Genomic DNA, 26,123 nt, shown 5'->3' with positions numbered 1-26,123 from the left:
ATTTTGAAGGTTGCAATAGCGTGTTTTATTTCAAGCCGGACATAACTTGCATGCTTCTGCATGATTTCTATATTGCAGTCCAAGCAATAAATCCCTTCTTATCCAAACATTAGTGCTGAAGAATTACGGAAGGAAAGCAATAGTCACATTTGTATGTACTTGACTCCACTGTGAAAAGAGACAAATTACACTGATAGTTAGTCACTGCACACAGGGATTTCAGAATTCAGGCCTGAAAGGGCAAGATAGAGAAATTTATTTTCATACAGCCCGCCTACATCAGCTTTATCTAAGTATGAGATACTGCTCCAGAGCTCCTGACTTCCTATTAGATCATGTGATGGAACCACAAAGCACAGATATACTGAGGAATTGAGTACTCACCTCGCCCGTGACCATATATTTGCCATCAGGAGAGAAGGAGACCGTAGTGATGGTTTTCCTGTGACAGAGTGGACGGAAGTATTTAGACAATTTAGACAAAGTGTATGCATCCTGCTACTTGAGAGATTTCCTCTCGGTCTGATCACCCATTGCTTACGATGAGTGTTGAGCATCCCAACACTACAATATTTACTCAACCAGTGGCATGAGTTTGGGACAGGACTGTCTGTTTGGTCAACCTGTGGCAGACAGGGTTGTGTGTTGGGAAACCAGTTTGGTAAAACAGCGGATTTTCACAGCAGTGCCATAGAAGAACCACTGTGGGTTCTCTAAAGAACCTTTCAGTGAACAGTTCTTAAAAGAACCATTTATTTTCCCATGTGAAGAGCATTTTAATAATCTTAAGAACCTTTTTGCACTACACTCTTAAAAATAAAGCTTCCAAAAGGGTTTTATTTTTTCCAGTGATGAACCATTTTGGGCTCTATAAAGAACCTTCCAATAAACAGTTCTTAAAAGGAACCATTTTTAGTGTGGAGAACGTTTTGAATTTTATTTAAAAGAACCTTTTTTCCACTTTAAAGAACCTTTTGTGGAATGGAAAGGTTTCATGGATATTAGAGGTTCTTCATAGAACCATAGATGCCAATAAAGCACCTTTATTTTTAAAGGGATACGCCACCCCAAAATGGAAATTTTGTCATTAATCACTTACCCCCATGTCGTTACCCCAAACTTGTAAAAGCTTTGTTTGTCTTTGGAACACAATTTAAGATATTTTGGATGAAAACCAGGAGGCTTGTGACGGTCCCATAGATTGCCAAATAAATTACCGTGTCAAGGTCCAGGAAAGTATGAAATGCATAATCAGAATAGTCCATCTGCCATCAGTGGTTCAAACGTAACGTTATGAGGCGACAAGAATACTTTTTGTATGCAAATAAAACAAAAATAACAACTTTATTCAACAATTTGTCTCCTCTGTGTCTCTCCACATCAGCGTAGCGCCATTTTGGAGAATCTGAGCTGAAAAACAGCGCATCCTTGTGGCGCGACTGACACAGAAGAGCGTAAGCTGCCTGTGTTCAGCTCAGATTCTCCAAAAAGGCGCTACGGTGATGTGGAGAGACACAGAGGAGACAAATTGTTGAATAAAGTAGTTATTTTTGTTTTATTCACGTACAAAAAGTATTCTTGTCGCCTCATAACGTTACGGTTGAACCACTGATGGGAGATGGACTATTCTGATGATGTCTTTCATACTTTTCTGGACCTTGACAGAGTATTTTACTTGGCAGTCTATGGGACAATCACAAGCTTCCCAGTTTTCATCCAAAATATCTTAAATTTGTTCCAAAGACGAACGAAGCTTTTACGGGTTTGGAACGACATGGGGGTAAGTAATTGATGACAAAATGTTCATTTTGGGGTGGAGTAAACCTTTAAGAGTGTGCACTTGTGTGCACTTTGTACACTTGTGCAGCTAATGAGCCATAGGAGGTGACATTTATCCATGTTGCGCTTGGTTACAAAAGTATGAAAGTCTTACCTGGAGCTATTGAGGATATGATGCTGTTTGTTTTTCTTAGGGTTCAGTAGCACCACCACACATCTATAAAAAGATAAAAGAAAGGGGTCATTAAAATGCTATTTAGCAGACACTTTCCAATCCAAAACAACATAATTATCATTTAACTATGGTGACAGTCCCTCCAAAGTCTTACTCAGTGACAACCTTTAAGTTAGCAGTCCAGATCTTTGACCACACTAAAGCCACAAGCCCACAATTTTGCTATATAAATCATGGAGTGGCGTTTTCTACTTCCAAAATTAGACAAAAAAAAAAAAAAGGGGGGAGAAAAATGCACAAATCAGACTCATTTAAACAAGATTATACCTGACTTTCCTGATTAACAACGTATCATATCCTGTGTCTGTTAATGTGTAATAGTCAGAGCAGTTACCATGATAGTACAATGGTATTCTTTAAAAGTACCTTAGAGTACTATTTACTGTAAGAAAATAGCATGTTTTTTGTTTCTGGTGAACATTCAGTACCATATGTCAAAGTGGTATCTGAAAAGTAACTGTACTAATGTATTGCCACAGTTTTCTTTTCTAGGTGTGTTTTTTTTTTTTGTTGTTGTTGTACAGGTGCAGTGCGTGACAGAGGCAAGTCTCCTCTTCTGTGTCTTTCATCTCTCAAATACAGGAACAAATCTCAATACTTTTCAAATAATGAAAAACAAACACAAGCCCTTTAGAGCCTTTTATATGGAAGTACTGTAGAGTTGGTCCTATAAAGACTGCCTGAGGGGAGGAAATGACCTGCTGTACTGCATACAGAACAGGAAAACAGTCAGACAAACAGAACACAGAGGAAATACGTCAATGACCACCACAGAATCCTTCATATTTGGTTTACTCATTTGGTCTGTAGTTCACTCAGAAAAATGACTAGTAAAAACTGCTAAAACACAAATTTTCCCAATTAAATACATAAATAACATGCTGAAATCCCTACTAAAAGTAAAATGCTGATACAGAGACAGTTAGCGCTTAAATTCAGTTTCAGTAAAAAAAAAACACCCTGCCATGCATTTTCCACAGCAACCCACAGGAGACGAGTCAAGCCCCTTCAGCTCAGTACAGCGAAACCATCTGATACATTAATTGCAATTAAACTAACTAAATATATAAATAAAGATATAAATAAATAAACACATTGAAAGTCCACTAGATTTGGAATAATAGATGGATAGACAGGGGGAGGGGGAGGGGGGGCGGAAAAAGTAAGGACAGGCGGGAATTTGGGAAATGAAAATTCTTCATTCATCTTCGGAACACAAATTGACTAAGATATTTTTGATTACATTGGAATTACATTGGGTTTGGAACGACATGAGGGTGAGTATTTAATGACAGAATTTTCATTTTTGGAGGAACTATCCCTTTAAGCATAAATAGAAAAATAACAATAATTATTATTGTAAAATAAATATATTCATAGCATATATTAATACAGTTTTTAAATTAATATATAATTTTATATGGTTTATATTTCAAATATAATAAATATGTAGCATAAATAAAAAATCCAAAATAAATGTTAATTTATTCATATATTTACTGATAATACACAATATATTTATTTAATTTATTAATATATTTTATGCATATAAATTTAATAATAAAATATAGATAAATCGATAGATGGGCAGAGATAAACTTATAGACAACAACAACAAAAATAGTAATCATAATAATAATCATAAAAACAACAACAACAATTATTATTATTATAATAAGTTAGTATATTATTTACATAAAATAAATTAATTATTAAATACTTTATATATTTTAAATGTATATGTTATAATTTATACTTACATAATATATAATTATTGGAAGGTAAATACATAAATATATTCTCATAAATAGAATAGTTATACTCGTTCATATGCACAAAATAGTTTTTTAAAAAGTGCAAGGGTCAGACTCCCTGCTATGCAACTTCTTAGAGTTCAGAGTCCATGTTTTGACTGGCCTGCTGGTCTTTGGATGCACATGTTTGTAAGACTCATGACATCAAACATGACGGATAATTAAAAATTAAAAGAGGTACTTAGTAGCACCTAAACAGGATATCCTCAAATCACAATTTGCCTTGATTTTAAAGTCATATTACAAACATTCTTACCAACAGATATTTCACATGAATTTTGTGATTTTACATTTCATTAAAAAAAAAAAAACATCTGACAGTTTTAAATGCCAGGAAGCCCTTTCTTGTCTGAGTGGGGGAATATAAGACAGAAACAATTAATGTGCAAAGTGTACCAGGCTTTGTACAGATAATCAAACATCTGGATCTTCAGAGTAAAGGTTAATTACACTATATGACATCCAAAACTACACAACACACCCAAAAAGAAACAAAAGCACTCCTACTCCCCCTACCACTGCCCCGACCACAGGAAGAGCCCTCAAAGCCACACAAGCGCTCGGTCTCCCCCGACCACAGGAAGAGCCCTGTTTGGAATCTGTCAAGTCAAAGCCTCCTGTCGTCCAGCTCTGTGCTTTACGAGCATGTCTGAGAGAAGAGGGACAGAACTGATGACCTCATGCTTCAATAGCACATTACTCATGTCTCCATAAACCACTGACGCCAAAGACAGGAAAACCAGGGGAGGAGCGGACCTTCATTGTTGGCAAGTAATACCATTAATGGATCTCCTGCACTATATATAAGCCGAGCTGCTGATGGGATTGAGAGGCCTCGGATCAATGACTACGCAAGCCTGTTGTACGAGTGTCTACGGCTCATCCCATTACAAAGATAAGCTGATATGAATCAGTGCACAGTCAGCAAATATGCCTGACCTTGTATTTACACATGTGACCTCCCACCATTCACTCATGAACCACACTCAGACCTTTCATTGACTACAGTAGAGGAGGTTTGTTGCAACACTGAATCCTTGAAGAATAAGATATTTTGTTTAAGCAAGTAAATTTGTAAACTTTAGCATACATAAGGCATCAAAAGCTAACAATGTACAGTATTTTAACAATTTATTAATCTAGTTTAATGTTAATTTCTAATGTCAACAGACAATATTTGATTTAAAATTGTATTAGTAAATGTGGGAAATCAGGGTTATAGATAGTTAAAACTGAAACTAAAATTATAATTTTTTTTAACTTAAAATATTTTTTTTATTAAATTAAATAAATATAAAAATGTGACGTGACGTTCAACTAAAATTTACATTTATATTAACTATAGGCATGCATACTAAAAAATAACTGCTAAAAACGACAAAAACAACTTATTCAAATTATTAACTGAAATTATAATCAAATTATAAACAAAAAAAAAGAAAATCTAAAAATAAAAACTGGTTAAAAATTTGAATAAAACCTATTCAATGATACTAAAATAAGACTGGCTGAAATAAACTAGTGCTGTCAAATGATTAATCGCATCCAAAATAACAGTGTTTTTCTTTTTTTTTTTTTCTTTTTTTTTTTTACATAATATGTGTGTGTACTGTGTATATTTATTATGTATATATAAATACACATACATGCATGTATACATTTAAGAAAAAATATGTTATGTTTATATATTAAATATATTTATACATAATATAAATTATATGAATATAAATATATACATGTAAATATATAAAAAAAATATACAAAACACACAGTGTGTGTGTGTGTGTGTGTGTGTGTGTGTATTTGTATATAGATAATAAATATATACAGTACACACAGACACACACACATTATGTAAACAAAAACTTTTTTTGGATGTGATTAATCATTAATTGTTTGACAGCACTAAAATTAACATGAACTAAAATTAAAAAATGTGGTTGAAGTATTGTTTATTGTTTTGTTTATGTTAACTAACATTGACTAATGTTAACAAACAAAACCTCAGTGTTACCCATTGAGCAAAAGTATTATATAGTCTATATTTATGAATTAACATTCATTTCAGATTTTTACTGTAAACATTGTTGTTCATTGTTACTTCATCACAAAAAACTTAATGTTAACAAATTTAATCTTATTTTAATGTGTAATCGGGATATCTTTGAACAGTATATTCTGCTTTGTTTGAATTTTTTTCATGTAATCTTGAGCAGATGGAAATTCAGAACCTTGAGTTACTGGATTTCTGCACTGTTGATCAATTATTGTGTTATATTGAGGTCAATTTTATATTTAGTGGTCTTAAATGTCACATAAATAAACCAGCAGCACCACTTCTTCACATACTCTCTTCAGCAGGGTGAGCAGGATAGTGTTTTTCCACAACACTTGTCTTGTAAAACAAGGTCACACTAAGTCGAGCCAGCAAATGAACACTAATTTAACACTGAATTTAATCTGCTAACACACCAAGACATTGAACTGTGCCTAATAAAGTCTTGAGATGGGATTCTTTTTTCAAAAATAAACCATAAAAGCACCCAAAGCACAGTCTGTTTCACAGAAATCAGAAGGGAAACTCTAAAAATAATTTTGTGCTTATGTTATGAGATGATGTAGGATAAACATCATTGTCTGAGCTGTTATTTAAACAAAAGCTTTTATTAGTGTTATTTTAGTACTATTTATATAATACTAGAGTATGTAATAATATTTTGATTTAGCTTTTAATTTCAGTATTAATTTAACTTTTAGTAATTTTGTTATAAAAATGACAAAAGCACATTAGTTTTTGTTTAATAAATATTTATATTTAGCTTTATTTTTTCAGTTTTTCATCTCTTTTTTCTCTCAAGAGGACCATTTAAACCACCTACAAAATAAATCTAACAGTTCTGACATAGCAAGAAGAAGAAGAAGATGCCTCAGGCGCCTGCTGCTGTGAAGCGCGTTCACAAGAGTTCTAACAGTTCTGACATTGCGTGAATCAGAGGTAAAAATCTATATAAATACTGTTCAGTTTCTTGCACAGACCAGTTGTTTTGTGTCTTTACACATCAATGTATCATCACGAACCGCAGAGTTTAATTTGGATTTGTCTGTGCAAGTTTTTTTTTTACTCTCATAGATTTTGTTACCATTGCCATGCATTATACGACAGAGACTGCAACGACTGGAGTTAAAAATCATCATTTGTGTTCTACTGAAGAAACAAAGTCACCTACATCTTGGATGCCCTGGGGGTAAGCAGATAAACATCAAATTTTCATTTTTGGGTGAACTATCCCTTTAATCTAATTAGTCATTCAAAACGGTTTAAATTTGCACCTTAACCTGAAAACAATCAATGTATATCTTTGAGAGGATTCACATTTTATTCAGCGTGCATCTAGATTAGCTTTCCACACCACCAGAATCAACAACAACTTCAGCTAAAGCACTTTTTGTATTACTCAATATTTTTTGCTGCAATAAAAGATGCTTGATGTTCCCTCCGGCATTTCAACACAGACTCTCCTCCACATCTCCTCCCAGGAGCCTGTTCTCTCAGTATGGAAGAGAAATCTCACAGATCTTCTCAAGTATGACTAAAGATTGACCACCCAGAGCCAACGAGAAGATTCAAGTTACTTTACACACAACATGAACACTTTCCCACAGAGTTATTCACAGTGGATTTTTCACATATACAGTTTCAGCCCAGAGCTAAACTCACATTTGCAGTTTTCATCAGAATTCCATGTGGTTTTGACTCATATCATATGAATGTCATTGTACCATTTCAAACATGAGAACTTTATGAGAAAAGCTCTGCAATGAGGACGTGTATCTGCATGAGATTCTGTGTAAAACAAGTTAACAAGTAATGACCATTGCTTTTGCGTGTGAATGTATTGGCTGCTGTTGTTAAACTCTGCAGGGCCAACATGTGCCATCATGAGCTTCTTGCAGCCCAGGAAAAAGCTGATCCAGCTCATTATGTCACCTAGCAGGGAATCGAATAAGCCAAGTGGAGTGTAGTAGTGCACAGATCGACCAAATGACTACATGCACCAATGATTTTAGGCCACGAAAACACTCTAATACATGTCTCTATATCATAAGCCATAACCATAGGCTACTATTATAAACAGATACAGTGGCATGACATTTATAATAGAAGCTTTTTAAATGTAAAAGGCAAACTACATTCAAAACACAATATTTAAAGTTTGCTGTCAGGTTGGCGTAAAGAATTTCAAATTTTTACAATGTTTCTTAAATACCTTTCTTTTCTTTTGCCAGAAGCAAAATAAAAAACAAATAAAATAAAGAATTAGTTTCTTACAAACATGCAGCGTTTCACTTCACAAGACATTAATTGGTGGACTGAAGTGGTGTGGATAACTTGTGGTTTATTGTGATGTTTTTATCAGCTGTTTGGACTCTCATTCTGACGGCACCCATTCACTACAGAGGATCCACTGATGAGCAAGTGACGTAATGCTAGATTTCTCCAAACGTATTCAGAATCAGATGAAGAAACAAACTCATCTACATTTTGGATGGCCTGAGGGCAGATTTTCATTTTTGGGTGAACCATTCCTTTAAGAAATGTTTCTAGGAATTCATAATATTCTTAATTTTATTCTTAAGTTAGAAAATGAAAAGGAGTTTGTCTCTAGATATGACTAGTGGCCCTTCTCTTCATTGCAAAATTGATTTTTATTTTTTAAACCCATTTTGTTGTCTACCAGACAAAGACATCACAAAATAATATGAAACGAGTTGCAGTACAACTTAAGGCAAGAGATTTTAAACTCCTAATCATAAGTAAGAGCAACAGCAATTATTAAGCATTACTAACTAGCATTCTAGTTCAAAGTAGACTGCTACCAATGATTAGACAGATGCAACAGGTTCTTGTGTGCTGATTAAATATTTGAATCAGCATTACTATGAACAGCATCAAGTGTAACACAAAACAGCGAGAGACTGTCCATTTAATTTAGAAGTACTTAAAACAAGCTCAAAGCTGTTGTATGCAGAAGCTAAAGATATCCAGATCTCAAACAGCTTGTCTTATGGTCACTCAGGTTTCACAACTGTTCTGGGTATAGAATGTTTTGTGTGTGTGTGTGTGTGTGTGTGTGTGTGTGTGTGCGTGTGCGTGTGTGTGTGTGTGCGTGTGTGTGTAAGGGTTCAAGACGAGGCAGATCAAATGTTGTGGCAAGTAAATAAGGACAGTTGTAGCATTGCTCCATCTGGTGAGTGGGATAAAACACAGACAGGTGGTGAGGCACACACACGACATCACTCCCCATCTAAATCAAAGACTTCCAGGAGTATTGCTTTCCAAGACCGAGCCCAGCCGTAAGTCTGGCTATTAGCAGGACCTCCCCATTGATCCAGGCCTGTTCGCTGCTCTGCTCCAGACAGATGGTGACCAGGATGCCCTAATCCTGCGCGTCTGGGCCCAGCAGTCAGCACGCTTTCAGATGGCAGAGGATTATGCACCGTAGGGATGACCTGCTACTAAGCTCATCTAAGGCAACCTTCCCGCTTATCTGTCCTGTGCCACTATCGTCACCATAGTAAGTATAAATAAAATAAATCAATAAATAATGCTTTCAAACTGGTTTCTCAAAGACTGACTAAAAACTATTACTCGATTTTAAAAAATTAAAATGTAATTTAAAAAGAAAACAATTGTATAATTAACATCTTGTTTTTGAAAGAAGTGTCTTATGATCATCAAGGCTGCATTTAATTGATCAAAAATAGTAAAAATAGTAACAGTAATTTGTGAACTATTACTATCATTGGTGTTCAGTTATCGATTCATATCGGTGCTTAATTAATAAGGGTTTTGTCATTATCAATGTAAAAAAAGGATTCTTTATCGAACTTCTTTATTTGAAATGTATACTGTTTGTTATTTATTATACCATTATAACATTATAAATATCTTTAAGGGGTCATATGATGCTTTTTTTTTAAATCATTATTTTGTGTATTTGGTGTAACAGAATATGTTGACATGCTTTAATGTTCAAAAAACACATTATTTTTCAAATACTGTACATTATTGTAGGTCCTCTACACCCCGCTTCTTTCAAACGCGTCGTTTTCTACAAAGTCCCTCCTTCTAACAAGCGCAGTCTGCTCTGATTGGCCAACTGATCCAGTGCATTGTGATTGGCCAAACACCGCAGCACTCGTCGGAAATGTAACGCCCCTTTCCATAATCGCGAGGTTCATCTTTCAAAATAAATGCGAAGACAGTTAATAATGTCCTTAGTTTTACCATCAGTTCAAGCCTGAAAGGGGAACAGAGTGGCGTGACAGACACAGTGATGAAGCTCCTATGTGTTTGCAGTACACAAGCCACGGACGGTTAAGACAGCTGACTTCACTGTGTGACCCGGTCTCTTTCTCTCTCTCACACACACACACACACACACACACACACACACACACACACACACACAAAACTCCGCATTTGAACAGTCAATAACAAATACTTAAACTAATAACAAAACATACAGTAGCTGATTCAGAGGCACCAGATTGTCGTAGCAAAGTCTGAATGACCACCTCTCCTAGTTTCACGAAAAGGTTGTCCATAAAATGTGCTGCTGTTCTGTTGTAAGTAATCTTAAAGATTCCTAAATGCATTACTTTCAGAAGGCCAAATAAAGTGCATTAGCTTTCGCCTAGAAACACACAGCATCTCCCTGACATGGCTGCTTCAACACTAACTGTGTTACTGAAACCACACCTTCTTTCTTTGCGTGAACATTTGGGTGGCATTATGCAAATATTTCTACATAGTGACATAGACATGTGGGCTGAAAGTAGAAAAAAAGTATTAATTTCTATTTTAAACTACTTATCCCAAACTTCTGAATGGTAGTGTATCACAGTTTTTCACAAAAATATCAGGCAGCACTTAATATGTTTTCAACATTGTTAATAATAAGAATGATAATAAATGTTTCTTGAGCAGCAAATCAGCACATTAGAATAATTTTTGAAGGATCATGTGACACTGAAGACTAAAGTATAGATGCCCTCTCTCTCTCTATATTTTTTTTTATTTTTAATCATTCTTTAACTGTACTTGTGATCTAAAAATGCAGTCTTAGTGAGCATAAACAGCTTTTTAAATTTGTTTTTTTTAAATGTTAATTTATCCGATTAACGTAATTCATGACAGGTATATAATGGGGTGGGAATCGCAGGGTACCTCACGATACGATATGAATCACGATACATGGCTCATGATACAATATCACGAATACAGCGATTCTGCGATAAACGATATATTGCTAGACAATTCTATAATGATATATCACGATATCTAACTATGAAAAAAAAATGCCTGTGAAAAAGTTAAGTGCAAATTTTCTTTCTTATTCAAGTCCAAACTGATAGAAAACAGCGCAAAAAGTTCTGTAAATTAAATTTAACATTAAGTAAATTAATCATTTTATTCTTGGACTTTTTAAAAAACTTACACATTTCTTTGTGTGTAAACCAACACATTTAACTGCTAATCAACTGAGAGAGCATTCAGTTTTGTGGATATTAACAGCGGCGGCGGCGCTCTCTCTCTCACTCATATAGTGAGAGAAATCCACCTGCGATCCGAGCTGGGAGGTTAGGCTACTCAGGGACTCAATATGTGTTTGTTGTTGGTCTATATCTTCTTCACTGTGAATTACAATTCCCATTCATCTGACCATCTACAATCTGGGAAGCACCACCACAAGAAGCCTGGAGGTACTGCCACTCCGGTAAGCCAAAGAGGTAAACAGCCACAGTGTAGGTATGAATTTAAATCTTGTATGTTTAAAAAAATATCAATACTTGGTGCCAGAGTATCGATAACACTTTGCGGCTGGAAATATCGCAATAAATCAGCACATCAATTTATTGTCCTACCCCTAATATATAGAACTGGTACATGCAAATATAAAATATACTTATAGTCTGTTTTCACTGTCTAATGGTAAAAACAATTTTCATCTTAAGGTGTAAAATATTCCTTCATGCTGTGATAAACTTTTACATCAAACATTGCTTCTTTATATCTTGTTTAGTTCGCAACTTGTGAAAATTAGTTTTGGTAAGAAACTGCCATCCAAGATCACAGACAGTGACTTTTCTTCCTTTAAGTGACCATCATCTGTATGCAGTACATCACTAACATGTACTTGTGGAAGACAATGTTAGTAAAGTGATTCCAGCAGCCCTGCAAATAGCATTCTCCTTCCACAGTGACCTTCAAGTGAGTTAAATTGATGGTTAGAGGGAATGCATGGACTCTCTCTCTGTGTGTGTGTTGCATGTGTGTATAAATATATGATCTTATATAATATAACGCAGTATGCAAAGAAATTGATATAAATTCAATCGAGTTGAATTCAGCTCTCATCTAAACACTTTTACAAGTAGGCAACAGCATGTACAACACAACTATGATTTTCAATTATTGTTCACAAGCCTTTTTCCAAGTACATGACAGCAGAGTCAGAGTAAAAATGATACTTTTAATCTATCCTAATATGTTCTCCAGCATGAGTGTCTTCTACTTGTTTTGTATTCCTGCGGGTGTCTTTAGATTGCGGCTCTCCTCTCAGAGCATGTGTGTGAGTGTGAGATGTCATTAGGGAGTGTGTGTGTGGAGCTGGAGAGCCTCACGAGTACTGAATACTGCAATGCAGCAGAGAGAACGACCACACGCACCACAGCAATGCTAAATCAACCTCTGTTCCTACAAGCTTCCATTCTTTTTTTTCACTCTCCCCATGTCACCCTTTCCTTCCTTCCTCACATCCGTCATCCTCTTCTCTCTCATTTCTCCTCATCACATTGGTCTGTTCAGCTCTACTGACCCACTTTACCGCAGCATGCAAGGGCGCGAGAGCCTCTGACACACATTTTCATGCATCTTTGATTAACACAGAGGGTCGTTTATTCATTACGCTCATATCTATTCTACAGTGACTGCCGCATTACACCAGAACTCATTCATCACTCAAATGCGCGAATACAGTTAGCTGATGTTCCTGCATGCAAAAATGGATAGATTAGCCAAGGGTCCTGTATTATTATAAACGACCTTGTAGATCTGCAATAAATTGATCCGTTTACTTCAGTACGTGTGTTCCATACATAAATATGATTGTAATGCATGCAAGTCATTTGTTTTTCACTTGTGCCTGCAAATACTGAGAGATTTCAATGCATGCTAAAACACAACAGGTGCAATCATAACTTCCTCTGGATCTACAAGAACAATACTAAGAAATCAAAATGACACGTGTCACTCAGCTTTCATTGTCTGCATCTGGTTTATCCTGTTTTCATGGCTTTGCGGAAGACTCTGTCCTAAACCACACATAAACTATTCACCCTTCAGGACAGCAGTGACTGTATACTATCCAACAATGCCAAATATGGAGTTTTAAAGTATTTCTCCTCAAGACAAAGAGTAAAACATTGCAAGAATCATGACAGGGTGTTTGAAAAGGCGCATGAAATGGTTCGCTCAATGGCATGTTTAGTCAGTGTAAAATAAAAAAATGACACTATTTACTTTCTAAGTAGACTTTTCTGGTCTCACCCAGAACAATACTTAAGTATGTAATATATAAAGTTAATTAAGATTTGCTAATGTTATTAATATTAGTAATAAGATAATTTCATGTTTTTGAACCAAAAAAAAAGCTCTGCTCACAAAGTGTACATTTACTTGATCAAAAATGCAGTAAACAGCAATATTGTGAAATTTTATTATATTTTAAAAGAACTGCTTTCCATTTTAATACATTTAAAAATACAATTTATGCCTGTGATGGCAAAGCTAAATTACTTATATAGTGCAAGTGAAATATATATTTGTTGGTGCGTGCAAATATAATATCATTTTGCATTCCATATTCCCAATTATATATATTCTGTGTTTAAAATTAATAATTTTAATGCAAATGCAAAACAACAGGAAAAAATACAAAATAAATAAATTACTGACAGATGGTGTGTTTACACAAAGACTGAAACAATTTTAAAATAATAAAAACTAAAAGAAAAACAAATTAATTGTGGTATGGTGGCATTTATTAACAATCAAGCTTAGTGGCACCAAATATTTGTAGCTACAGCAGTTTTGCATGTGTGACCCAAATCTTATATCATACTGGCCAGCAAGTTTCCCCCATCTGATGAAAAATAAAATCAGCCCATCTGGTGAATATTCACTACAAAATCTGTAGCACATACTGAGATAATGCAGATGGAACCAGGGTGTCCTTAAACCAGTCTTGCGCAAATGTACTCATTTAGGTACAATTCATGAAAACAGGACAACTCCCCGATGAAAGCCTAATCTTTAATTAATACACTACAGTCCAGATTGAGTTAAGTTACTCTTTTAGGCCTGAAATAACATTCGTATTTCATTCGAATAATATTAATTCAAGATTTGCTTTAATCTCAGATGTTTTGAATGCACTATGACCTTCCATTGGTCTCAAAATCAGATGATAATCGAGGTCATAATCAGTTAAACCTGCAAGACAACACACCGCTGGGGAACATCTGCTTTGTGGAGGACTATAACTACAACAATGCATACTTGGTTCCTTTCCATTTACAGTATATACACTGAAATATATGTGTACATGCACTCAGTTGAACTACAGCCCCATAAACGTCAACCTCAGATAACCTCACATTTGTTTACAGCATCGGCACAGCATTCAAACAAGAAAAATGCATTTCACGGCCCTCGTAAAGAACTGGCTCTGTATCTCACAGACATGTGGGGTCTGTCAGTGGATCTGTGACAGCTGCAGAAGCCTGCGCTAATTTTCCTACCTTTAGCAAGCCAAGACATCTGCACCAAATGCTCCCTTGGCTCAATCAAACTGCTGACTTAGCATAGGGTGGAGTTTGTTATAGGAGCTGTGTAAGATTTAAAAATAAAAAGAACACTTCTACTTTTCTATACTGCAGTCAATGGCAGATAGAAGTACAGCTTGTTCAATAGGCTGTGTAATGCTGTCTTAAAGGAATACTCCACCCCAAAATGAAAATTTTGACATTAATCACTTACCCCCATGTCGTTCCAAACCTGTAAAAGCTTCGTTCATCTTCGGAACACAATTTAAGATATTTTGGATGAAAACCGGGAGGCTTGTGACTGTCCAATAGACTGCCAAATAAAATATACTGTCAAGGTCCAGAAAAGTATGAAAAGCATCGTCAGAATGGTCCATCAGGCAGCGTACGCTCTTCTGTGTCAGCCGCAACAGAGGATGCGCTGTTTTCAAATCAAAGTGTAAATATTCATAGAAAACGTATCCTTGTGGCGCGGCTGACACAGAAGAGCGTACGCTGCCTGCGTACTGCTCAGAATTGCCAAAATGGCACTATGCTGATGTGGAGTGACACAGAGGAGACAAATTGTTGAATCAAGTCATTATTTTAGTTTTCTTCGCTTACAAAAAGTATTGTCGTCGCTTCATAATGTTACGGTTGAACCACTGATGGCAGATGGACTATTCTGACAACGCTTTTCATACTTTCCTGGACCTTGACAGTGTATTTTACTTGGCAGTCTATGGAACAGTCACAAGCCTCCCGGTTTTCATCCAAAATATCTTAAACTGTGTTCCGAAGACAAACTAAGATTTTACGGGTTTGTAACGACATGGGGGTAAGTGATTAATGACAAAATTTCCATTTTAGGGTGGAGTATCCCTTTAAGGTTCAAGCCAGGTCATGTTTAATAATTTTTTTTTAAACATGCATTTTCAATGTTTTATCAGCTTGTTTTCCAATGTGGTGATGGATACTAATGATACAATTGTACTTATTTCAGAGATGGCTAAAAACAAAGCGAGAGAGACAAAATATGGTGATAGTATCACCTTTTTTAATACACATTCCTTGTCTTGAACCCACTAAAACTCTATAAAGTGTCCTAAATCATTTCACAATAGTCTATGATGTAAAAGAAAACAACCGATTGTGGTCTTCCAGCTAATCAATCATTACCTCCACACAAATTCATAAACGTTGGTATTATAGATACACACTACTATTCAAAAGTTTGTGATTATAAGATTTTTTAAATGTTTTTGAAAGAAGTCTCTTCTGCTCACAAAGACTGCATTTATTTGATCAAAATTACAGTAATATTGTGAACAGTCACATGATACTTCAGTAAAAGCTTAATATACAAAAACAATTAAAAAAATAACACAATACTTCAATGCACAGCCGAATTTCCAGCATCATTACTCCGGTCTTCAGTGTCACATGATCCTTCAGAAATCATTCTAACATGCTGCTCTGCTGCTCAGAAACATTTCTTATTATTATCAACATTGAAAACAGTTGCTTAATATTTTTGTGGAAATTGTGATACATTTTTCCAGGATTATTTGATGATGAATAGAAACTTCATTAAAGAACAGCATTTATTTGAAAATATTTTGTAACATCACAAATGCTTTTACTGTCACTTTTGAATAATTTAATGCATCCTTGCTGAATGAAATGTAAATAATGAAAAAAAAATTACTAACACCAAACTTTTGAATGGTTGTGTTTGCATATACTTAATTCCCAATCCTCTCCTCCTCATAAGGACAACATGTTATGGCAACAGAGTTAAGAATTTAGTTCAGAGAACTCAAGCTTAACTAGTTAATCAGATTACAAGCACCATGTGATGAGTAGAGGAAGGCTTTTCTCCTTTATATACATAGATAGTATTGCTGGAGTCCCACTTAATATAGTTTTGTAGAGTAAAATTGTAATCCATTTTCATTTAATGTATGAAACTTGTCTGAAGAAGAAATCTGAAAAATTTGTAAAAAAGTTGATTACTCTTAAAAAAAAAAAAAATTGTACAGTGATGGTATAATAACACTTTCTATACCACACAACTGTATGATAATATTTATTCAAACACAATGGCATTACCATGGTGCTCCAAAGTAATTCAAAGAATACTGTTATTGCTATTGTGCATGTCTGAAAAAAACATGGCATTAGTGGAATAATGCAGGCGTCTTCAACTATACATCACAAGACCAGGTGCACTTTTCCATAGATAAAATAGACAAAGTCATTTTATTTTTGGCTACTGCCCTAATTCAATTCATTTAGATGGAAAAATTATCTAAATTAAAGGGGTCATATGATGTTGCTAAAAAGAACATTATTTTGTGTATTTGGTGTAATTAAATGTGTTTATGTGGTTTAAGGTTCAAAATTTTCCACATACTGTACAATATTGTTTCTCCTCTATGCCCCGCCTTCTGAAACGAGTCGTTTTTTTTTACAAATCTCCTCAGTCTGAAAAGCAAGGTGTGCTCTGATTGGCCAGCTATCCAGTGACGGAAATGTTACACCCCTTGTCATACTGTGATGCGTGTCCTGGTCAGAACACCAGCCCGACATGACAAAAACAATAAAACCCATTACAAACGAGCCATTTGTTGCATCCAGTGGGGACATAATTACAGATTATAATGACTTATACTGTCTTTTTACGCATTGCGTTGCATCGCGCCGTGTAAACATAAAACCATGTCTGCATTTGTGATCGGAGAAACAACAAACAACAAGCTCTACCCTACCCCAGCGGTTCTCAATTCCAGTCCTAGTGCCCCCCAGGTCTGCATATTTTGCATGTCTCTCTTTGTAAACACACCTGATTCAGATAATCAGCTCGTTAGAAGTGAGCTCCGTGCATGAACTGTGTTCCGATTGACATGGTCCCTACACGGTGTTTACTGCTCCCTACTCCCTGAGCAGGGGAAATCTGTTGAAGTTTACCTCACTTCGGAACATTCATTCGCGGATTTGCGTTGCGCAATGTCTTCACACATGGACAAGTGTGACATCATATACCTCTGTAAATAAATACAATTAAATTCACGTCTCGCACACTTCAGTGCACTTTGAATGGAACACACAAGTTCGCTTCGAACTGGAATCATGGTGGAATATCCTGTGATGTCCACTTCGCAGGGCACTAACATTCGAATAGAACAAACGTCTGAAGCAATAAGAGAGACATACAAAATGCGCAAAGCAGGGGGTCGTGAGGACTGGAACTGAGAACCGCTGCTCTGCTTGAATCATCTCAGTGGCAGATCCTTTACAGATGTAAACGTACTTACAGACTGCGAGTCAGAAAAGCCGGCATTGTAGTCTTCTCTCACAGGATCAGGAAACAGTCCTCCATAAAATGCGCTGCACACATCTGAATATTTGGGTTGAACTGTTCTGGAACAGTGTTGTAAATACAACTTAACCACTGATTTCTAGTTGTGTCCTCTTTTGGAAGGCCAAACAAAGTATTTTCAAGCGAGAATCAAAGTTACGCCTTCTTTCTTTGCGTGAACATTTGGGTGGCTTTATGCAAATCTTCCCACATAGTGACGTAGACATGAGGAGCCGTGTTAAAACGAGCCGTTTTAGTGGGGTGTGGTTGACTCTTAACTTTTATAAAGAATATCTCTTTGGATTTGAAACTTTAGTCTTTGCAACTTTACAGATCTTCTTTATGCACCAAGAGCTTGTAAAACTCCAGAGAGAAAGGAAAACTTGAAATCGCATTATATGACCCCTTTAAGCTGAATTCTTGCTTTGGAGAGAGAACCGAGCCAAATTGTCTATGCAAAAGCTAGACTAACTCTCAGGAGTTTGTAGGTCATGTCTACAGCACAAAGTCATAATCTCTTTCAGATTCAGCACTTCCTGTTTGTACCACACCCAATTTCCTTCTGAGATCAGTCATCTGTTATCAGACTCTTATCTCTCCTCTTTTCCTCTCTATGGTCTCTTTAGCCAAAAGGAAATTCCTGCATCGCTTATGCTAAACAAGGATATTCATGTGACTCACCAAACTCTGTCTTTAGCAACGTGCTGCAAAAATTAACCACCTTATGTGACTACCTCCTAAATAAGACCTGACTCACCATCTTAGATCATCATTTCACTGACTACATTCACCTGGTTATTTAGGCATGTTTCACAAAAAAATAGCTAAAACCATGTCTTATCGTGTGAAACGGAGTTACTCACCCGGCTGGGTAGGCCACAAGTCCTGAATGTGGGTCACACGCCAAAGCACGATTCCCAGCGGAAGTGATTCCCAGGACTTTCTCCAACGTCACCTGTAGAATTACAAGGGGGGAAAAAAGTTTCTATGGGTACTACAAGATCATTAAAATAACAAACCTAAAATTAAAAATTAAAAATATAAAAAATATAAAAAAATAACAAAATATCTTAAATATAAATTAAACTAATTTATAGCCAAATTGGACATCTAATCAAAAAAAGCGAGAAATCACATAAAACGTACACAATTTCTTATGAACCAAAAATTACAAGAAACAACAAAAAAAACTAATTTTGTTGTAAGCAAAATTTCAGCCACTTAAATTACGCAAGTGATCTATTATATTTGTAATTACAAAGTCTATAACTGCATATAAATTATGTGATAGAAAAATTGACATTTTTTTAGTCAGTATGAGATTAGCAATTCAGATGATAAATTATAGCAGCACAACAAATTCACTTAGATGAAGACCTCTTATATATAAGATAGAATAAGATATAGATAAAAATAGTTTATTATGCAAGACTTTGTTTAAAGAACCTGAGACTTTAAATGCCCAAAGTACAGAACGACTGCAAAGTGGTGTTGTCATCTTAAATGGAAATTATGAGCTAGAGATTTTCCATGAGGCTTTGTTAAGTAGAACTGAACTGTTCAAACTCAAGGCAACATGTTGAAGCACAAAACAAGCTTTAATATAAAATGCACAATCTCCAAACAGTAAACGGGCTAGGTAATGTTTCAATAGCATTTCCATTATAGTATCATCATCACAGTACAACTGCATAAGCAGTGACTCATTTATAACATACTTAAAATGCAATTATTTGGTAAAACAATTACACAAAGTTGTTACTATTGTAATTAAAGATTGCATAATATGTATAAAATGAACACATAATAATGTCATACAATCATTCTAGCAAAACAATGAGGAATGCACACGCACTGTGTTTTTTCAGCATACCACATAAAAACCAGTTTGCTGAACATCTGCACCTGTCTTCAACATCTGATACCTTTATTCTATGCATTAAAACCTCTGCCATACCACTTCTTCAAAGCAAGCATGGCCATATCCAAGCTGAGGACACTCTCTCACATCAATCATGGCCACTTTAAGTACAGGTCAACGGAGAAATGAAAGGAACAACACCTGGTTTATGGAAGTGGTCTCCTCTAAATCTGCCATCTAAGACCATTTCCTCACTGTATGGGTTTATAAGGACCCAAGTTGTCTTTCCATGCTGGTTTTATCCCTCAAAAATGCAGGTTTCAAGAAATCCATAAGCTGAAGTCAGCATTTGGACTTCAAATGCTACGCATGTACATTCATTATCCCACCGTAAGCTGAATGTAGACTCTACAATACTTGTACTACCACAATATGTGCTGAACATGGCGATATAAAAACACTGTAATTGTGGTTGTCGCTTTGATTTATCATCTTTCCAAAGATGTTTTGACAGACTTCCATATATCCACTGTCTATTAGTGTCTCGGAGTGCTGGAACAACGGAAAAAAGAGCTGGTTTTCAAATGCATGCTGTTTTTAAGCCATTTCTCGTTCAGCATCTCTAATGGGAATTTCTGAACCAACGGCTGTGTCATGCACTTTTCCAGAAACTTTCTCACAATCGTTGTATGTCAGATCCTGGGAGAACAGCAAAGTCCTTGAGCCAGGAGTCAATGAACTGCACAGCACCTGGAGGAATGGCTTTGATTTTCATACATGTGTGTAAACCTTGAAAAATAAAGCCCAGTCTAAGAGTGGAACTGATATAAAGCTCAGATCCCTTTGTCTGGATCCATACACTAGAGATTCATCAAACGCTTTAGGCAAAGAGAGAGACAGATCTGCTCTTTTGTACGAAACAAAGGCACCTTGACAGAGTCTTTTGCATAGCCCTTAAATGGTAGTATGTACAAGATATTGTCTCTAGTGCAGTGATCATCACACGCTCTGATAGTACTGATATATGTTTTTAAATTGCATGTTTAATGCATGAAATTTAATTGAAGAAGGTGTCTTCCCTGATGAATGCACTAGTAAATTAGTCTTTTTAATATTATTGTATATGCAACCATTCAGAAACCATAAATATTTCAAATTGCATATAATATTCTGGCCCCACAATATAGCTCGGGTCCCTCCTTCACTGTAAGTCTACTGAACAAAATTTACCGCCAGCCAAGCGAAAAGCACAAATCTGATAATTTAGAGAGGTAATAGCACAAATCTCCTTTAAAAGGAACAGTTGACATAAAATTGAACATTTGCTGAAATTGTTTTCACTCTCAGGCCATCCAAAATGTAGAAGAGATTGTTACTTCATCGGAACAGATTTGTTGAAATTTAGCAATTAAAGTTAAAAGCTACATGTTTGTAATAAACAAATCCATCATTATGACATTTTTGACCCCAAACTAGTGCTTTTGATGAAAATATGGTCAAAATATAGAGTTCCCTATCCATAATATCAGAGAAATATGCACATTTTTGGGTGAACTATTATTTTAATAATAAACCTTAATAATCCTATAAACTTTAACATGTGAGCTAGTGCATAAGTTTAGCAATAATACCAGTGATGCCTTAGCCAGCAGCACTATGGACTCCATAATATAGACTAGTAAAATATTCCATTACAGACATGGATTTGGTTACTGAAAATGCATGTGCTAGTGTGAACAACAGTGTGTAATTTATGTGCAACAAATCATATGCAGCTGAGGTCTCTGAGTTATTCAAAGCATTCATCTCATTTGCAAAACAGTCTCAACAATCATAAAGTCACAGGGCTCCTGTGTATGGAAGGGAAGTACAGTCATCCAAGGGTCTGCAGCAGTAAACAGGCAATCTGTATGGAATGCAACAGTCAGGGATGACTACTCTGACACAATTATAGTTCCAGTTACAATAACAAGAGCAGTTGCATATATTCAAAGAATAAGAAATGCATTCCACGGTTACGAGATGTGTGTGTATACAAAGTGTCCCATTTGAAACAATGAGGAGTTTAGAGTTTGAGGTGGAAAATCTACAATTATCCACACTTATAATGAAAATACTATACCCTTGGATATGATAGTGCATATTTATGCATTATATTTTCACAACACGCACTTGACCACTGCTTGATTTTTTACAATTATATTATATATTGAATAAAAGGTGCAATTAACCCTAATCCCCAAACTGAAAAGGCACCCAATATAATATAATATAATATAATATGCTTAGGGTTTCTGTATAACACAGTGCATATATATTTTCTCAGCAACATTACCAGTGTTTTTATGAATTCAGTGCAATTTAAATTATTGCATTACATTTTTATTGTACATTATATTTTTCAAGCATGTTTACAAGGGCTTGAAATTATTCGTGACATGTGGCAAATATAGGTCAGTTAATTTTACAGATTTCATGCTGTTGCCTTGTACAGACAGAACCTCAGTATGCCTTTGTAGAGTTTACATTACAAACCCTGGAAAGATTCTGACATATTAGTGCCAATTCACTGGCCCCTTGCATTAAACCACAGCTATTCTGTTAGGATACAGTAGCAGACAACTGCAGATACATATTCCATACATGCTTCGTGTCATACAGCAGTGCACTGTACCTTATTACTGAGATTCTCTTTGTGGTTCCCAGCTTTACTTCTTCTCAGTTTGATGGAAGGCGAGCGGAGCAGATTTTTTAACCGACTTTTGATAGTTGTATTTTCCGCTGTCATCTTGACTTGCTGTGTCGTTGAGTCAATGTTTCCAGCAAACAAACGGCGGGGCAGCTGAAGCCCTTCGCTCTACAATCACAGTCGGTAATCAATTAAACGATACGCGTTTAAAACAAGCCATGATCTGTTCACAGCCTTGTATTTCATATACTAAACCAGTGCACCGTCATCACAAGCGACTATCGGAGCTTTAAATCCCGTGCGGCAGTGCTGTCGCTGACAGACGCGCTCCTCACTAACGTCCATTTGTTAAAATGGACCATGTTTCGTGTTTAGAGTCAGCAGTTTAACGGCGAGCCGGTCTTTTAGCTCCGCGAATCACCTCCAGTCGTGATCCCTTCACCGGTGCGATGTGTATATTTAAAAATCCTACCACTGTTAAGGCCAGGCTCATAAATATTAATTACGCAACGCGACGCTTTTTCAGTCAGCGTTTCTGATTGGCTGAAAGGCTGACGTCGGACGGTAGGCAGCTGACCATTAACGATTTGTGTTATGGAGGAACGCTTGACTCCTGAATATGAATAAAATTACGTGATTTGATACCCATGGAAGGGTACGAATTGTTGCGTGCTTGACCTAATTAATATTAAGAGTTGCCTTAGCCATAGTATACATTAAATACACACATCACGTATGACTACTAAGTGGATTATACTGCACAAATGGGCGGTTGTGATACAGCAGTACTAATAGTAGAACAGAAAATTGTGGCATTATTATATTCATTTGGAAAATCCAGTTTGAGATTGTAACTCCGTTTCGCAACTTGGTAGCTGGTTTAAGCCGGTCCAAGCTCAAATGTACCATTTTGGATCAGCAACAAACCAGCTACCTGCTGGTCATACTGCATAAATGCCCTTTGCATTTTACAGCAATGGTTCCGATGTAAACTGCATGGTTACAATCCTCTAGTCTACACCTATGTTATTCTGTGATACCCATGTAGATTTCCAAGCACTAACTTTGTAATATACATTTTCCAAGTACTCTAATGGAAAGACAACAAGATGTCATAAAATCAGGGGAATGATGAACAATGAAGGGTATTTATGGCTGACAAATAAATATTTATGAAGAACAAATTCAGCCAGCTGTGCCTTTCGGACTGAAAATAGCAGTAATTGAATGACAAATGCAACTGCCTAAAATTAAACAGATTTATCACTTCATTCCCTAACCCTTTGTTGGTTAATAATAATGATTAAAAAAAAAGGGTAAAAAGGGTTACTAACACTGACAAATTAACATTTAGGCTTTTTGTTGGACTGAATTATGGCTGGAGCATACCTATAATTTTATACAAGTCTGCCATCTAGTGATGCCAAGAAGTATTTTAGGATTACTATGTCTTTGTTTTCATTCAGCAAGCATTAGAGCAATTGAAATTTAGATAGAACTCATTTGACATTTGAAACAGGGAGTCAGACATACACAGATACAAGATGCACCTTTTATCTATAACAAACAACTATATCAGTAAAATCTTACATCAATGGTTACAATATAGGAAATTATACATACACAAAGCATGAAAACACAAGCACAAGAATATTAAAATATTAGATACATCAACTCGCCATTGTGCAACTAGACAAGTGTGGGAGGTCTTTTAAAATTTCATTTTTTCATGTTTTTATTATTTTGAGTTTTGCACATTCTGTCTTTGGAACCACCATGAAGTTGGATCACACTGGGAGGTTCCTCTGAAGGCCCTTCCGAATCTCGTTTCTTACCTACCTGTAAGACCTTTCTAACCCAGTTTGCCAACACAACCAGTTCACAGTGTCCTTGCTGCATGTGGAAAATTAAAGGATCAAGACATGCATTGAGACAGTACAGTATCTGGGAGGCTTCAGAGAGCAGGTTGACCACCCATGCAACCCAGCAAGCGTTTTTGCAGTGATCCAAACTGAAGAAAATGATACAGGCGATGATGTGAAGCAGCTGCCCTGGCACCCAACAAACCAGGAAGTTTGCAATGAAAACAGCAATCAGCCAGATGGTCTTGTCCAGGCCTTGCATGTTGCCTGGGCCCCACTGTTGCCGTGACTGCTTCATCCGGGAAATGATCTTCACATAGGAGGGAATGATGAGGAGCAATGGGACAGAAACCTGAATGGAGTAATAGGACAGAAGATTGTAGGTTGCTTCAGTGGTCCTGAACCTGGAGATCACCACTGCTCCACACACATGGATGCCATCCTTCCTGACCCAGTAGAGAATGTTAGGATAACTGAAGTAGATGAAGAGGCCGGTGATGGCCCAGAGTAGAACCGAAACCAGTGCGCTGTTCCGAGGGGTCCGGATCATCCGGGACTCCAAAGGGAAGACGATTGCAAGGAAGCGGTCAGTGCTGATGGCGCAGATGAACATGGTACTAGACGTCAACCCGCCGAAGTACAGGATTTTCACCACCACGCAGAGCGAATGGCCAATTTTCCAGTGGTAGTCGGAGCTAATGTAGACAGCCCAGGGTCCCATAGACGCCAGATAAGCAAGGTCACATAGAGCCAGGTTCAGTACACCTATGGACCCGATACTCCAAGGTTGGGATGGACGCAGGCAAGCCCACAGGCTCCAGAGGTTTCCAATTGTTCCAAGGATGGAAAGTATGTAAAAGACAAGAGGTATGAAGTTGGAGGCGTACATTCGGTTGGAGGGACAGTCCATGTAGGGAACCAACGGAAGGGCCAAATCACTGGGGTAGGTGCAGTTCCAAGCCCAATAAGAACTGTTGTTTCCTGCCGACATTTCTTATGCGTGGTCTATATTCTTTTTAAGAGAAAAGAGCTAAATTAGTAGCCTACCTCTTGTAAATTATTATTCTTAGCTTCCCAGAACCACTTTGGTCTGGATGCTAAACTTAATCAGAATTAAGTCTCATCTCTTTCAACAAATTAAGCAAAATATGCATTAAATAGATGGATCTTACCTCGAGAAAGCTGAAAAATGTTGGACTAGACCTATTTGTCAACTGCTGTATATGAGCCCTGATCCCTCCCTGAGGTACATACGTATTTGCTCTTGGGAGTTACGTGCGAGGTAAAGACCATGAGTTGATAATTAACTGCTTCTGTAATTGTCTAAAGTCTCTATCAAATGTCAAATAAAACGCTTCTATTTTTTTGGACAACTTGTTAATAGTGTCCAACTGATGAGCTACATTTCCCAAAAGCACCTTAAGCTGAAGTATGTAATAGTGACCATATGGTTATTTTAAGATCGCTGGGATTTTCTGATAGTAATGTCCAATTACCCAGTTTTGTTTCAATATCTTCCAACAACCTTGTTGGAGTAACAAACAAACTGTTGTCTTTATTTATGTGAATAAAATATGCTTTAGTGAGTAAAATATGCTTTATGAACTTAAGCATGTTCATTTACATCTCACTTTTCTTCATTCAATTTTTGCA

General features: G+C 36.3%; 2 protein-coding genes across 4 annotated transcripts in view; both read right to left on the bottom strand.

The window, feature by feature from the left end:
* mapkbp1 (mitogen-activated protein kinase binding protein 1) overlaps nt 1–23,092 on the bottom strand; it is a 52,528-nt gene extending 29,436 nt beyond the window's left edge. For 2 of the 3 annotated variants that reach the window (XM_042743251.1, XM_042743253.1), the window contains exons 1-4: nt 22,594–23,091; nt 18,922–19,013; nt 1,934–1,996; nt 385–442 (exon numbers count right to left, since the gene is read on the bottom strand). In XM_042743251.1, the coding sequence (XP_042599185.1) occupies nt 385–442; nt 1,934–1,996; nt 18,922–19,013; nt 22,594–22,707 (327 nt within the window). In that variant the 5' untranslated portion in view covers nt 22,708–23,091. Of the gene's footprint in view, nt 1–384; nt 443–1,933; nt 1,997–18,921; nt 19,014–22,593 lie in introns of all 3 variants that reach the window. The other variant, XM_042743252.1, reaches the window with a different exon arrangement.
* A 953-nt stretch (nt 23,093–24,045) lies between these two features.
* On the bottom strand, nt 24,046–26,120 carry LOC109060599 (type-1A angiotensin II receptor). Its single transcript, XM_019077765.2, has one exon. The coding sequence runs from the start codon at nt 25,459–25,461 to the stop codon at nt 24,328–24,330; it is 1,134 nt and encodes a 377-aa protein (XP_018933310.1). The 5' UTR covers nt 25,462–26,120; the 3' UTR covers nt 24,046–24,327.
* Nucleotides 26,121–26,123: the final 3 nt, after the last annotated feature.

The sequence above is a fragment of the Cyprinus carpio genome, chromosome B17 (assembly GCF_018340385.1).
Source record: "Cyprinus carpio isolate SPL01 chromosome B17, ASM1834038v1, whole genome shotgun sequence".
In the NCBI taxonomy this organism is placed as follows: Eukaryota; Metazoa; Chordata; class Actinopteri; order Cypriniformes; family Cyprinidae; genus Cyprinus; species Cyprinus carpio.
Note: the sequence above shows the minus strand (reverse complement) of the source record. Positions and strands in the feature narration are given on the sequence as shown.

Excerpts from the sequence above, each read along its gene's own strand:
- LOC109060599 (XM_019077765.2), bottom strand. The coding sequence starts at position 25,461 with ATGTCGGCAGGAAACAACAGTTCTTATTGGGCTTGGAACTGCACCTAC.